At 34.6% G+C, this 14,330-nt stretch overlaps 1 protein-coding gene across 1 annotated transcript; it reads right to left on the bottom strand.

Annotated features, from left to right (window-relative positions):
- Positions 1-434: 434 nt before the first annotated feature.
- LOC144963181 (glycosyltransferase 8 domain-containing protein 1-like) lies at positions 435-13,010 on the bottom strand. The gene is made up of 9 exons (XM_078896905.1): positions 12,448-13,010; positions 11,519-11,638; positions 8,812-9,004; positions 7,437-7,554; positions 6,608-6,695; positions 5,409-5,509; positions 4,268-4,434; positions 3,016-3,128; positions 435-2,700 (listed from the first exon to the last, which is right to left on the bottom strand). The coding sequence occupies exons 1-9, from the start codon at positions 12,482-12,484 to the stop codon at positions 2,528-2,530; spliced, it is 1,110 nt and encodes a 369-aa protein (XP_078753031.1). The 5' UTR covers positions 12,485-13,010; the 3' UTR covers positions 435-2,527.
- Between the last annotated feature and the right edge of the window lie 1,320 nt (positions 13,011-14,330).

Genomic DNA, 14,330 nt, shown 5'->3' with positions numbered 1-14,330 from the left:
ATCAAGAAATGTGTAATGTCCATAATTATGACGACACACTTGGGTTCTGGTATATGCTCATACGTAAAGCTACAACCTTAAAGTTAAAGCATAACTAACCCATTATTGTCAATATCAGCCAAGACATGAAAGTTTCTTTTTTTTAAAAGAACATAAAAATAAGAAACAAACAAAAAAACATCTGATTGAATAAACATCAATCTAGCATCAATCAGGACTGAACAATAACAGTAATATGCCATGGATGCACAAGTAGTTTGAATGATATTATTGCAGTTGCAGTCCCTTAAACAGACTTACCTACTATTACGAAAAAAAACGTAGAATGACGAAATTTTGGCACCAATTCAGAACTTCATGAGCATTTCTAAGTCATAAAAACTTATTGAAAATCAAACTTGATGCCCGACTACTATATTTTAAAGATTTTGAAGTTTTATTTAATCCTTGTGATGGTAAATTCCTGATCTTTAAACTGAGCTATAGCTCCTAAAACCTACGAATTTTTATATTTTCAAGTAGGCAGATCTGCATATAACTAAATATGGCGATATTGTAATTTTCCCCTTAAAGACAAAATAACAGCCTCAAAGAGTAAGCAGAGCTCCTTCATACAGTCAAATAAAAACCCGATCAAGTCATACCATATCTACTATGATTATACGCTAACGCTTTATATATCTGTGTATTTGTGCAATTTGAAGAACTGGTAAAAGTATCCGTTTATATCAAATCAGGGCATGTCAAAACCTGAAATCCACTGCAAAACTTCCGTTTAACTTAAAACATCATCTTGACGTCCCAGGTTTGAGACTTTTTTTCACATTATGGGGTATCTTAAATAATGTTTTGTTTCTTTGCTAAAATGAGAAAATATGTTTTATAACAGAACTGTTGACTTCCTGTTGTGTGAACAACATTAAGCACTTGGACGGATTCCTGTTTAATCTCAACCCACCAACCTTGACTGGAATTTCTCAAAAGCGAGAAAAAGACGTCGAGTCACTGCCAAATATATGACTATAGCAAAAAGTCATGTCAATAACTTTTATTTAAAATATTATTGTAAAGACAGGAATTGGAGGGAAAAAACTGAAACAAATATAAACTGAAATGACAAATCCATGCGACATATCAGCTCTTATGAATCAAATAATCTCATTTAATATTTTTGTAAAAGCTCAAAAAAACTAAAATGAATTTATTAATTAATTAATTTTTTAGGGTTAATTATTTATCATTATAAATATCCTTATCTTCACAAAAATACTTTTTCACATCCCTATGTTATTAGTGTTAAAAAAAAAATATTTACGAACTCTCTTTTATGAGAATCAAAATTAATACAAGTACAAGGGTCAAACAAAGAAAAAAACAAACCTTACTTAAAATACAAATTAAAAAGCAACCCAAAATGTCAACAATAAGTATTATCATAACACATGTTATTCTACCCATTACAGTTTATGAGTGTGAGATTTATAAATGCAATTTACATTTCTATATGTACAGTACATGCAGAACACTATGGTTATCTTACGAGGGTTCTTGACCAACATCTAGGGTCGGAGGGGTCACTGGAATCAAAATTTCCATAGTGGAAACATCCAGATAGGTAAATGTGATCAATTGCTTCCATTTCGTACAGTGGATTCTAATAAAGTCCAGACCATTAGTCCAGAGAGATAGGTTGACTTTATCCATTATCGATGGAACACAATTAGAGAAAGAACAGAAAATTTGTGACCAGCAAGTGGTGCTGATTTTAAGCAGAAGTTGACTTTAAGAGTGTTGACTGCATGGGGATTCCACTGTTTAGGTGGGGTGAACCAAATACTAATAAAGATGAATTAAAAAAAAAAAAAAACTTGCTATACTGTTCACATCCATCCCTCCCTCCCCCCGCCCCTTCCCCTCCATTAGCTTTACAGTCAACCATCATACCTAATTATTGCAAAACTTTTTGACAAGCATGAACTGCATCATATTCATGATAACTTTTTATATCGCCAACTTTGCCATAGCCCTAACCCTAGCCCTGGTTATAATGTGAAGCTTTACTATAAATCCTGAAAGTGTATTTGAATTAATATTTTTTAACCAAAGACAATGAAAATGGATGCTGTTTCTCAGTCTAAAACAAATCTATTTCTAAGATTTAAAACTAAAAAAAAAAAAAAAAAAAATTAAAGTATATAACAAAATACAGACACTTAATTTCCCAATGTTGATACATTCATCCACACCTTTTAAATAAATGATTACATTGTCAAATCACATTTCCGTGGATTCACAATGCCCAATACAACACTGACTTCACAACGCTTTATTTTTGTATTTAATTCCTGGCATCTGGTTGACCTTGACCTTATGCCAGATTGGCTCTCAGAGTGTTTGTTTATATTGCATCATTTATCGTGGAACCATCTCAGATGTCAGAGATTCTGAGAAATATGTATACAAGACTTCCAGTCTATATTATAAAAATATTGCCATTTTGAGATTCTGATTATCAAGGACTCCGTAATCAACTATTTCTGCGTATCGGCTTGAACTGGTTGGTGGGGTCAGGAATAAAATATTTTGACCAAACGTCCTGGTGTTGACCGATCCGTCCCCAAGGCTTGAACTGACCGTTCCAATGGAGAAGACGAGCCTTCTGGATGAAAGCGTTACTGTAGCTGGTTCCTGAACTCCATCCTGGAACAAAAATGGGGATTATTTCATCATTATCATTATTATTATTGTTATTATTATTATTATTATCATTATTATTATTATTATTATTATTATTATTATTATTATTATTATTATTATTATTATTATTATTATTATTATTATTATTATCAATAGTAGTAGAAGTAGTAGTAGTGGTGGTGGTAGTAGCAGCAGCAGTAGTAGTAGAATTAATAGTAGTAGTAGTAAAATTAATAGTAGTAGTAGTAGTAGTAGTAGTAGTAGTAGTAGTAGTAGTAGTAGTAAGGAGTAGTAGGATATATTGAGAGTGTTCCTCACCGAGATATCGTACATGCCACAGGGGGTCAATTGTGGAATATTTCTCATAAAAGACAATCATCATTGGAGGTTGGGACGACCCCCCACCCTTCTCGTTGCCATACACTTCCTCTCTGGAAACATAAAACAGTCATCGATGAAAAGATTAAAACTTTACGATTACTATTTTTACACACAATAATGTCACATTTGTTGTTGTTAAATAAACATGAAAATGAAATGGAAAACAAGAAAAAAAAAAACAAAAAAAAAACCAAAAAAATCCTGTTTAATGAGGCCACGTCTTGAACATGACAGTCCCAAGCCCGTAGTAAACTCAGACGGAAAAGTCCTACATGAATGGCAAATGAAAGCTGGTACTTAGATGCTATTTTTAGTTTATCAGTTTAATCGCACACTCCACTTAATCAACACACTAACCCGAACTCCCGAGGGAGTCGACTGTATTAACAGTACTAAGATTTGTCAGATTGGTTGACCTTTTTATATTTTGTAATAAGTATCCCATGGTAACTGGAATAGTTGATGTCAGAATATAAATATGTAGGCATGGCGATTCCATCCTGCTGATCTGTGTTGACTTCACGGCTCTATAAAGAACAATTGCTGCCTGTTCAATTATTTTTTCTATTTTTTTAACAAATCTTGTTTTGTAAGCAAATTGGCAAAACTCAATAATAAAAACCTGGCATAATACAGTGGAATCTGCATAAAGTCAACACTCTTAAAATCAACTTCTGCTTAAAGTCAACACCTCTTGTTGATCCCAAATTTTCAGTTAGTTATTTAAGTGTGTTCCATTCACAATGGAAAAAGTCAGCCTTGCTTTGAGTCAATCAATCTTTCAGATCTGGTGGTGTTGGGTTTATCTGGATTCCACTGTACTGAATTGTGATTCCCTACAGGTTCATCTCATACGGCATGGTTTTATTGCGGCTATGTGGTCTAGTTGTATGACAATCGCTTTCGGACTGGAAGGTCCTGGGTTCGAGCATCACCCCGCGGATAGTTGAGCCCTTGGAAGAGGATCTTTGCTCACTTTCTCTCACCGTACTCGGGTGTAAAATAAGTACCTGGCCGCTAACAGCGCTGTCTCTGTCTGAAAAAATTGTAATATCGCCTAACAAACATCATGTCCCGACCTACATTTTAAGTGTTTCTGTTGGCCAGGGACCTTTTGTAAAGCGCTTTGATCACGTTTAGTGGATATTGCGCTATGTTAATGCTCTAGTTTTTAGTTATGAACACCTACGCTGTATTCAATTTCATCCAGTACTCCAACTGTGCTGTCACATTGTGCTTCCTCCAGTCACTCATGTTGGCTACAAACACGCCTGTGTTGAAAGAACACGCTGTTGGTTTGATCTTCATCTTTTGGACATGGACGTTTTTGAAGTCCAAAAACTCAGCATATACATTCTGTGGAGAAGTATTATAATAATAATAATAATAATAATAATAATAATAATAATAATAATACTTTATTATTATAATATTACTTTATTATAATAATTGTTTTCTGCCCTTTGGATGGGATGCATGTCTATCTACCACAAAATACTTTCCACCAGTTCTAGCAGACCCAGCTACCCAATCACTATTGCGTAGACAGAAGGGGGTCAGAAAGAAAATCTCGACTTCACACGGGATTGATCTCAGTTCTTTTGAGTGTGAAGTGAGTGCTCTACCAACTGAGCTATTGGGACTTCCTCCTCTTTTTTTGTTTGTTGAAATATCAAGAGTGAGAAATTGGCATGTTCTATCTTTTACAATTGGAAAAAATACTTTATGATTATACAATCATCATCCTCAAAAATGTCAAAAAGAACTGAAAAACTGGACGGATTTAGATATGTGAGCCATTCTTTCCCTCCATATATCATTATTGTACTATTTTTATATCATTGTAAAGCACTTGGGGGCCTATAATGAAAGGGATACATTTGGCTACACAAAACAAATATAGAATAAGATAACTATGCAATCTAATAAAAATTGAGCTTTTATATAGCGCAATATCCACTAAACGTGATCAAAGCGCTTTACAAAAGGTCCCTGGCCAACAGAAACACACAACATGTAGGACGAGACCTGACATCTATTAGGCGATACTACAATTTTTTTGGACAGAGACAATTCTGTTAACGGCAAGGTACTCATTTTACACCTGAGTATAGTGAGAGAATGTGAATAAAGAGCCTTCTCCAAGGACTCAACTATGCATCGAGCGAGGCTCAAACCCAGGACTTTCCAATCCGAAAGTGAATGTCATACCACAATACCACACAATAATAAAAGATATAATAAAATTGTCAAAATTGGACACAGTTTAGGCATTGTAAAATTTTTATGACAACAGAACCATCCCGACGCAATCAAAAACTCAAACATACACTCAGTCTACTCAGCCTCTTGTTCATTCCTCTACAATCCTCTGAGAAAGCAGCCAGATGTTTGTGAGCAATTTTAGTGTCGTATAATTCCTTTATATCACCTGTTAGGGAAAGAACAAAATAAAGAACAATATGCATGATAAACATACAAAAATTAATATAACAGCTTTAAAAAAGAACAAAATACCAAACACGGAACGTTTCGGGCTCAAATACATTACTAATTCCAGATATCTGGAATTTTTGTTTATCACTTTTTATATTCCACAGCTTCCAGCAGCCTAGTATCATTTTGATAAACACACAGAAACAGAGAGCTAGTTGATAAGACATATTAAAACAAGCACTGACATACTTATACAGTGGAATCTGCATAAAGTCACCACCTCTTCCTAGCCCCAAATTGTTCTGTTCTTTATCTATGAGTGTACCTCCCTGTCCACCCAGCAGTGAATGGGTAGCTGGGTTTGTTAGATTTGGTGGAAAGTACTTTGCGATAGACTAGCATCCTATCCAAAATATAGCAAGCAACTCCGGCTCCATGGGCCTATTGGCTCTGAAGGACTAAAGGGACCAAGATCAATGGATAAAGCCAACCTTGCTTAAAGTCAAACCAATTTTTCTGGTCCAGCAGTGTTGGCTTTAAACAGGATTCCACTGTACAATAAATGGATGCTAGTATTAGCTCTCACGAGTTCACATGAATGGAAAATCTAACAAATTCGTTCGATTTTCAATCATGGTGAACCCGTAAGAGTTAAGTAGAATGTGATACTAGTAGCTTACATAGAAAAAAACTTTTAACTCACTCAATCCTAGATATTTTTGCTACTTTTCAAAATTGGAAAAAAAAATGTATTAAAAATGAGTATTTACATAGATAGTTATTTTCAACTATCATTAACATACAACAATAAAAACATTAGCTATGAGACTATGCCTATAAATTGTCTCAGAAAAATGTAATAAATAGGCATGGGGTGAAAGTAACCCGGGTAAACTACGGATATAGTCGGTGTTAGGGTTGAGCGAGTAAAACATTTTTTCTGTCAATCAAATATCATCAACAAAAGAACAACTTCACATGACATAAAATAAAGACAGCACACAATGATAAATTTTTTAAAATATTAATTTCACAACCATTCAAAATAGAAGACTCGTGATATGACCTGACATGATCTAGTCTTTCTTCTCACCTTGTACGATACAGTCATTGTCCAAATAAACAACCTTCCCTTTAATTTCTGGGAACATCTGTGGGATGTAATATCTGGCAAAATTTAGCTGTGGAAAGAAAGCAAATTAAATGATCAACAATAAAAACAATTTTAGTAACAGTGTTGGTGTTTAAGATTAGCATACAGTTCTACAGCACAGACATTTTTTTTAAAAGTCTGGATTCCACAACAAAAAAATTACCCAAAACACAGAACAAACATCACACAGGAGTAGTTTTCTGTCCAAAAAAAAAGTATCGGCCTTCCATGGATAAACTACAATCCAGATCTAAAACCCATCAATAACATTTGCAGATGCCTTAAGCAGTATTGAAAGAAAAATAAATAAATAAAAAAGTGTGAATATTTAAGGACATGAATGATGAATACAACGAAACTGTGCTTTTCTGGGAGCATATGAGTCACGAATTTATTGAGCAATCCAACAATAGTATGGATGCCCACATTGGAACTTGTCTCCATAGCAACGAAGAGAACACAAAATAGTGATAGAATTCATTCACATGTGGGAAGGTGTTTTGTTTCTTATCAAAATAACTGGATACAAAATATTTTCTTTAGTTCATGGAATGAAGAAAAGAATGATTCTATTTATTTTTTGTTTTGCTTTTTGTTGGACAGGCCCTGCATTATAAACAGTGACCTCTTTCTTACCTGAGTTTCATGACATGGCAATTGCAATCTGTTATGTTGAAATAAAAACTCATTTTATTCTAGATACTTTGAGTGAGAATTGTGGTAAAATTAATGAAGGGATTATAAAAGTTCCCTTTCATCATGAACTTACAGGAGATCCAAGCTCTTGGCGTCCACCTCTCACTTTGATTTTGCCTTCCACCCACTCCTCTGGGAAAACTTTGATCACAAAATTGATAATCTTCAATTTTGTCTTCATCAGCCACAACCTAAAGCAAAGGAGAAAATAACAAAAATCAGAGTTTACTTAAGCTATAGCCAGGTGAATAATATGAAATAAAATAACTGCATTGTGATTTTTAAAAATTTAAATCATCGTATATCTCATTACAAAGCTACGTTAGCCTTACATTTTAATATGAAGCTTTTCCATTATTAAACAAAAGCGTGGCTAAACCAGCTCTCCCCAAAGGGGAAAGTCTAGAAAGCTGTTAAACTGAATAAGAAAAAAAAAGGTATATACATTTACTGTGTATTTTCCATGGCTGATGCTCAATGTGATTCACAAGTTGTATTTATTCTCTCAGCAGGCCAAATGGAGAAAAAATTTAATTTCATACGTGCAGTACCAGTCTTATACTAAGCATCCATTTTGTAGGAATATTTTTACAATATCAGACAACACCCATAGCCTGGACTCATTCACATCAGTCAAGTGAGGCAGCCAAGGACACAACACAAAGGCCAGAGTTTAGCAGTCAATGACCATGCTTGATATTGGACTTGCATCTCGGTATTGTGGCTTATTGTTTGTTTATTATTTGTTTTACCATGAGTGATTTCTGTGCACTCATAGAACATCATGATCAAACTCTTTCAAATATTTTTCCCATGTGAGTTGTCCTCATTATAATGTTTATTGTGTCAGGCAAAAGAAAGGGACATAATCGGTGACAAAAGATTTCCCTAATAAACCATCAATGGGGCATTAATTTAATGAATCTGAAAAATGAATTATCATTGACTGCATCTCTGTACGTATATTAATTCTCTATACAAGGACAGGACGTTATAGCTCACTCCATATCATTCATTGTGCTTTCAAAACCAGAAAAATAAATAAAAATAAAAATAAAATAAATAAATAAATAAGAAATAATAATAAATAATTTTTTTTTTAAATAAAATAAAATTCCCAATATTCATCCCATAGGGGGAAATTTGTCTCTAGCGTCAATTCCAAGGGAAGACTGGAATAACCCAGGCGTCAGCCGCAGTGCATCACCACAAATTGAGCTAAGGTGAGGTAACTTGCTCAAGGCCACACAGCGCAGTGGCGGGTAATCGAACTCGGTACCTTTCAGATACAATGCAAAGACTGTACCACTGAGCCACACTGCTTTAAACATTAATAAGATAAAAAACAAACAAAAAATAAACAGACGAATAAGTAAATGAATAAACAAATAGATAAATGAAGAAATAAATAGATAAATAAAGTAAATAATTAAAATAGAAATATTTACTTCAGTTGGTCATGACTTTCCTCATCCACAACAAGGTAAAATTTGACAGGTGATTTTGTGTGGGAAGCGATACTGTTCACGAGGGCTACCAGTCCTCCCAAATTCTTCCGATCCGATGCGATGACAACAGGAATGACATTCGAATTGTTCACAAAGGACAAGCCAGATTGTAGTCTGAGCAAACCTGAGTCAACTGAAGGGAAAGACAAAATTTGCCGTAATAGAAATCATAAAAACATGAAAACTTTTCAACTGTAGTAGTAGGGAAAATTGAAACTTTTTCTACATATAAATTAGGATATATATAGTTGTATCATAATTGGACAATTCTGTCTGGTACAAATGACACAGAACGCATATAATTTAAACATGTGGAAAAAACTCCAATATTGGAAGCTATAAATTTAAAAAGTAGTCCTTCAGAACCATAAGGCCCAAGGAGTCAAAGAATATCTCGGTTTTTATAGTGTAAAACGAACAATAGCAATTGCTTGCTACTCTTTGGATAGAATGCTAGTCTATCTCAAAGTATTACCTAAAAGACCCAGCTACTCAAAACCCAGAAATTTCTGTTGTCGATCTGGAATTTAATCATGTATTTATGTCTTTATTGATTTCTGTGGTTGGCTGATGAAGGGATTTTGAGCCCAAAACATTCCGTGTTTGGTATTTTGTTCTGTTTTGAAGCTGTTATATTCATTTTTGTTTATTACTTTTTACAGTCCACAGCTTCTAGCAGCTTAGTATCAGATTAAACCTCACACATTTTGATGTCCTTTCGTTACACTTTTGTTCTCTTTTTGAGTCGGTAACATTGTGCCTCCTTTTTTCTTGAATGTTTTCAAAACATGTCAATCTAATATTATTCTATCATCTTTTGACCAACTCACCATGCAATTTTTGCAGGTGCTGAAATAACCTTATATGGCTGCAAGTGGCATAAAAACATTTAAAACGAGCATTTAACATAATCACTGCATTCGTAAAGCGCTTTGAGCAGGTTTAGTGGATATTGCGCTATTATAAAAGCTCAAAAAAAAAAGCTCATTTGAAATCGGAGTGGCTATTCGTCAGTACTGACCCCCAGGCGCTGGCACCTGCGGGTCAGTACTGACGAACAGGCACCGGCGTCTGGGGGTCAGTCCTGACTAATACTATTACTTGTACTGATGCCAATTGGTCAGTTCTGACCTGGCCACGGGCGTTGACGGTACCAAAATTATGGAAAAATGCCATTTTTTAAAATAACTTGCTCTACGACAAATAAATCAGAATTTCCTGTCCCATACTAGTCGCAGGGAAGCCCTTGTTTTCACTAAATCTTTTTGTCGGTTTACGTGAGATTTGTTTAATAAATATATCAATTAATTAAACAAGTGAAATTGTCCAATCCTGAGAAAAAGACCAGATTTGGTGTTGAAACGCCAAACTGGAAGCCCTATATTTCGGTTCATCCAACGCGCATGCTCAATGCACTGATGCGTGGCGCCAGTACTGAAAGTGAAAGCTCTTTCATTATCTCGTCTTTCTTCATTCCTGTCATTTGAAATTCGGCTTGCTCGCATCTTACTGAGACAGGAAAAGTAGAAAACGGTAAGGGCTGCCTGAAGCCAGTGATCGTAAAATACTAACGAAAGAGTGAAAATGAAAGGCTTCGTATGGGAACAAAACAGACAATGGACGTTTCGGGTACAAACCCTTCATTAACACAACAATACACAAATAAACGTGGAAAACAAATAAAATATAATGAAAAATAACTTGTATCGTCTGTACTCAATGGTGGTTGCAGTATGAATGAAATGTTAGCGTGGGTAGAGGATAGGGTGCCCCAGGGGGGTGATCTGATTGATAAGAAAAGGTCAGCGTCAGGGAACAGAACCTTCCAGAAAATAATGGAAGATAAAAGACATATAAGTAGTAGTAGTAGTAGTAGTAGTAGCAGTAGTGGTAGTAATAGTGAGTGGTAGTAGTAGTAATAGAATGGACAAAGTATTATAAAAGAATCGTAACAGGAAATATTATATAATACATTTTCCTCTATTTTTCTTTAAATTAAACTATAACGAAAATATACGGGGAAAAAAAACAATAAAAACAAAATAACCCAAAGAAATAGAATGGACAACATAAAATAAAAAAGAATCTTACGGTGGCTTGAAATAACGAGTCATATCGTTGCCCCAACGGCATCTAACGCGTTAGAAATCAAACTTATCTAAGTGACCAAGTGTTACTGTGTGCCATCGGATAAGTTGGCCTGAGAGCCTGGAATTTTAATTGTTTTGTTTTTTTAATGGTGACGAATAAGTGCGAAGAGGTCTTTGCACTGACGAACAGGTCCGATGTTCGTCAGTGCTGATCAATGGTGGGCGGTGGCACAGACCGAAGAGAGGTTGTCTGTGGGCGGTGGCACCTGTCTGTTGTTCAATACTGACCAATAGACACCAGGTTATTGGTCAGTACTGACCTCCAGGCACTGGCGTCTGTTCGTCAGTACTGACCCGCATGTGTTAGCGCCTGGGAGTCAGTACTGACCAATAGCCCTAGCCATTTGAAATTATTCACCATAAAAAAAAAACTATAAAATTTATTTCCAAACAAATACCGACATAGACCATAACTATAACAACATAAAAAGGCATATATAATCAAGCAAACTATGCATGATGGTCATGAGGTGAAGGGGTGGTTTTGTCCCTCGTACCTTGTGGAACTTGTTCATTCTTGGAAGATTTTGACCTGAGATTCAAAAAGTCTGGAATATGTTCCGGAAACATGATGTAGCAAAGCATACCAAGCCAGAACAGGGTCAATAGACATCCAACTGAAAAAATAACAATCATTTTTATATTTATACTTATTAATGTATCTTTCCATAAAATTCATAGTTCATTTTTTGTACAAAAACATTTTCCTTACATGAAAAAACTCGAAAAAATTGATTTTGATGACATTTTCAATGAGCCTTTAAATACAAGTATAGTTAGAACGTCAATCAAGAATTTAACAGCGTGACTAAATTTCTCTTCGTCATATTTTCTCCCACAATTTAGCTGCTTTTAACAGAAAAGACCTTACCATTATTTACCAAGAGAGTGACTCTGGTCTTATTGATGAGATTTTGACAGTGCAATCCCTGGATAACGATATCACCTGGGACTGGAAAATGATGTCGTTATCTCATTATCTCCTTCGCTAAACTTTTCCGCATTTCTATAATTTATGTCAATCCCCTAAGTCAACACCAGAATCATTTCAATTTAGTCGTGCCATGAAAATGTTCTTTACTTTTTCACTTTAAATCATAAATTGTTTTGTTAATGGAGCAAATGTGAGCAATGAAAACCTGGTGCTGCTAGAATGATACGAGTACAAAACTTATTCAGTTGATCCTTGATGCCTTGATAATATTTGATCAAAAATACTTGCAAATCTGGCCTCATACAGAATCAGATGGGCAAAAATGATTTTAACGTTAAATTAAGCAATAAAAATAACCATTAGACTAATCTCTAAAATTGTGAATTTGAGACAGTTTTGTTCACCTAAATTTGGAACGAATCATGTCATAATTAATTTGAGTTTGAGAAAAATCATAAAAAGTTGGTAATAGGCATAAATCTAAATACGTACCCCTCTTCGTGGACAGAATTCCCATTTCAAAAATCATGGAAGCACACAACAAATTTCTCTGTTCTGATGACTTGGCTTGGTCTTGGTTGGAGTTGGAATGGTAAACGAATATAATTTTCACTTTTATCTCTAAGTCTAAGTTTTAAAATCCTACAACAATTCTATAATTTACGTTTATATCAATTACTTATTTATTGCTCAATACGACAGAGATCTGGCTAACTTTTCCTCGATGTACTGAAACTATAAAGACGAAGACTACAGACTGAGAACAAAGATTGAGATCAACAATGATTGAGTCAATTGATTGAGTGAGATTGGAAAGGGGTTGAGTGAGTCAGTCTTCGGCTGACTCAAGACTTGTGAGAATACTTTTCATCGGACGATTATAAGAGAGTCGTGACTTTCAAACTATTGAATAGAATGCTACGGTTTTTATGCATGATTTATCTTCATCAAGGGATATGCAAAATGTTTTCAAATAAATAGTCGATGGTGAGTTCCACGTATTATATTCTTTGTTTTGGTTACAGGAGGCTGACATATTGAAATCGCCCGTATGTAACTTGGTTTAGATACCTTATCTTTAAGCACAAATGAGTTCTATTTTTCCGGAGTTGACTTGTTTCGGCGTTTATATTCATTTTGAATTAGCCGAGGTCGACGTGAACATATTTGCAGGTCTGATAACCGGACGCCATTATGGATATCATATCAACAGCCCTGATATCCAAAAATAAGTATGGCTTGATCAGACATTGTAATGGAAATATTTTGCATTGGTATGAGAGTATTTCCATTACAACAATGAGCCCATACCAGTTTGGGATATCAGATCCGCAAATAAGTGCACGTCGTAATAGATTATTAGTCCATCGTAAAATATTATTATTATTTTTTATTTATTTATTTATTATTTATTTATTTATTTAATTATCTATTTATTTATTTATTTAATTATTATTATTATTATTATTATTATATTATTATATTATTATTATTATTATTATTATTATTATTATTATTATTATTATTATTATTATTATTATTATTATTATTATTATTATTATTATTATTATTATTGTTATCTCTATCCAGGACGCAAACTCATTACCGCGCTCGTGCACGATCGCAAACACTCCCGGAAACTTTATCACAACGCACCATTCAACTACAGTCGACTCCGGATAAGACAATGCCCATGGGAACTGAAAATAAAATCGACTTAACCGAAAATCAACTTAACCGCAGTGTAACCAAATGAGCAAATAATATGTGTGTGAATAAAACAAGCCCATATAGAATAAGTATGACCCTTCATGTCGCGCTTTCCGCTGATGTTGCTTTGTCGCATCAAATTGACCAGAGAAGTAGAGGTCCCTGTAGTGGTCATCAGAGGCTCCTACACGCAATAACCCCAAAGAGAAATTAGAATACATAAAAAGCAGTATTTGAGATAAAAAAAAGCGGAATCAACTTACTGTTATTAACTATTGGCATGCTTTACAACAGAAAATGTAATAAACAATCCAAAAGTACGCAACTGATACAATATAAAATGTGTAAAAATGTGCAGATTGTTTAAAGACTAAAAGGGGGTCAAATAATAAAAGAGGACACAGGCCTTGGCAGTCTCAGAGCAGAGCATGGAATGGATGGATTTAATCTTGTCAGGACCCCCCCCCCCCCCCAACACACACTTAATTAAACAAACGCAAGTGCCGACACACACACACACACATATATATATATACACACACACATACATACACACACAGGGCGAAAATTAAAAAGGGAAAGAAGCCGACTGTACTCAATAATACCGATTGGAGCCAACATAATATAATAGGGTATTACCTAGGTCATTGACCTCACATATTGGA

This window comes from Berghia stephanieae, chromosome 1 (assembly GCF_034508935.2).
Source record: "Berghia stephanieae isolate SIO BIC M18660-M18661 chromosome 1, UCSD_Bste_1.3, whole genome shotgun sequence".
Classification (NCBI taxonomy): domain Eukaryota; kingdom Metazoa; phylum Mollusca; class Gastropoda; order Nudibranchia; family Aeolidiidae; genus Berghia; species Berghia stephanieae.
This window is presented reverse-complemented; position numbering and strand designations above follow the sequence as displayed.

Coding starts and splice junctions, on each gene's coding strand:
- LOC144963181 (XM_078896905.1), bottom strand. CDS start 12,484: ATGATTTTTGAAATGGGAATTCTGTCCACGAAGAGGG. Junction 11,639..12,447: donor AATTCTGTCCACGAAGAGGG/GTACGTATTTAG, acceptor TTATTTTTTCAG/TTGGATGTCTATTGACCCTG. Junction 7,555..8,811: donor GAAAGTCATGACCAACTGAA/GTAAATATTTCT, acceptor CCTTTGCTTTAG/GTTGTGGCTGATGAAGACAA.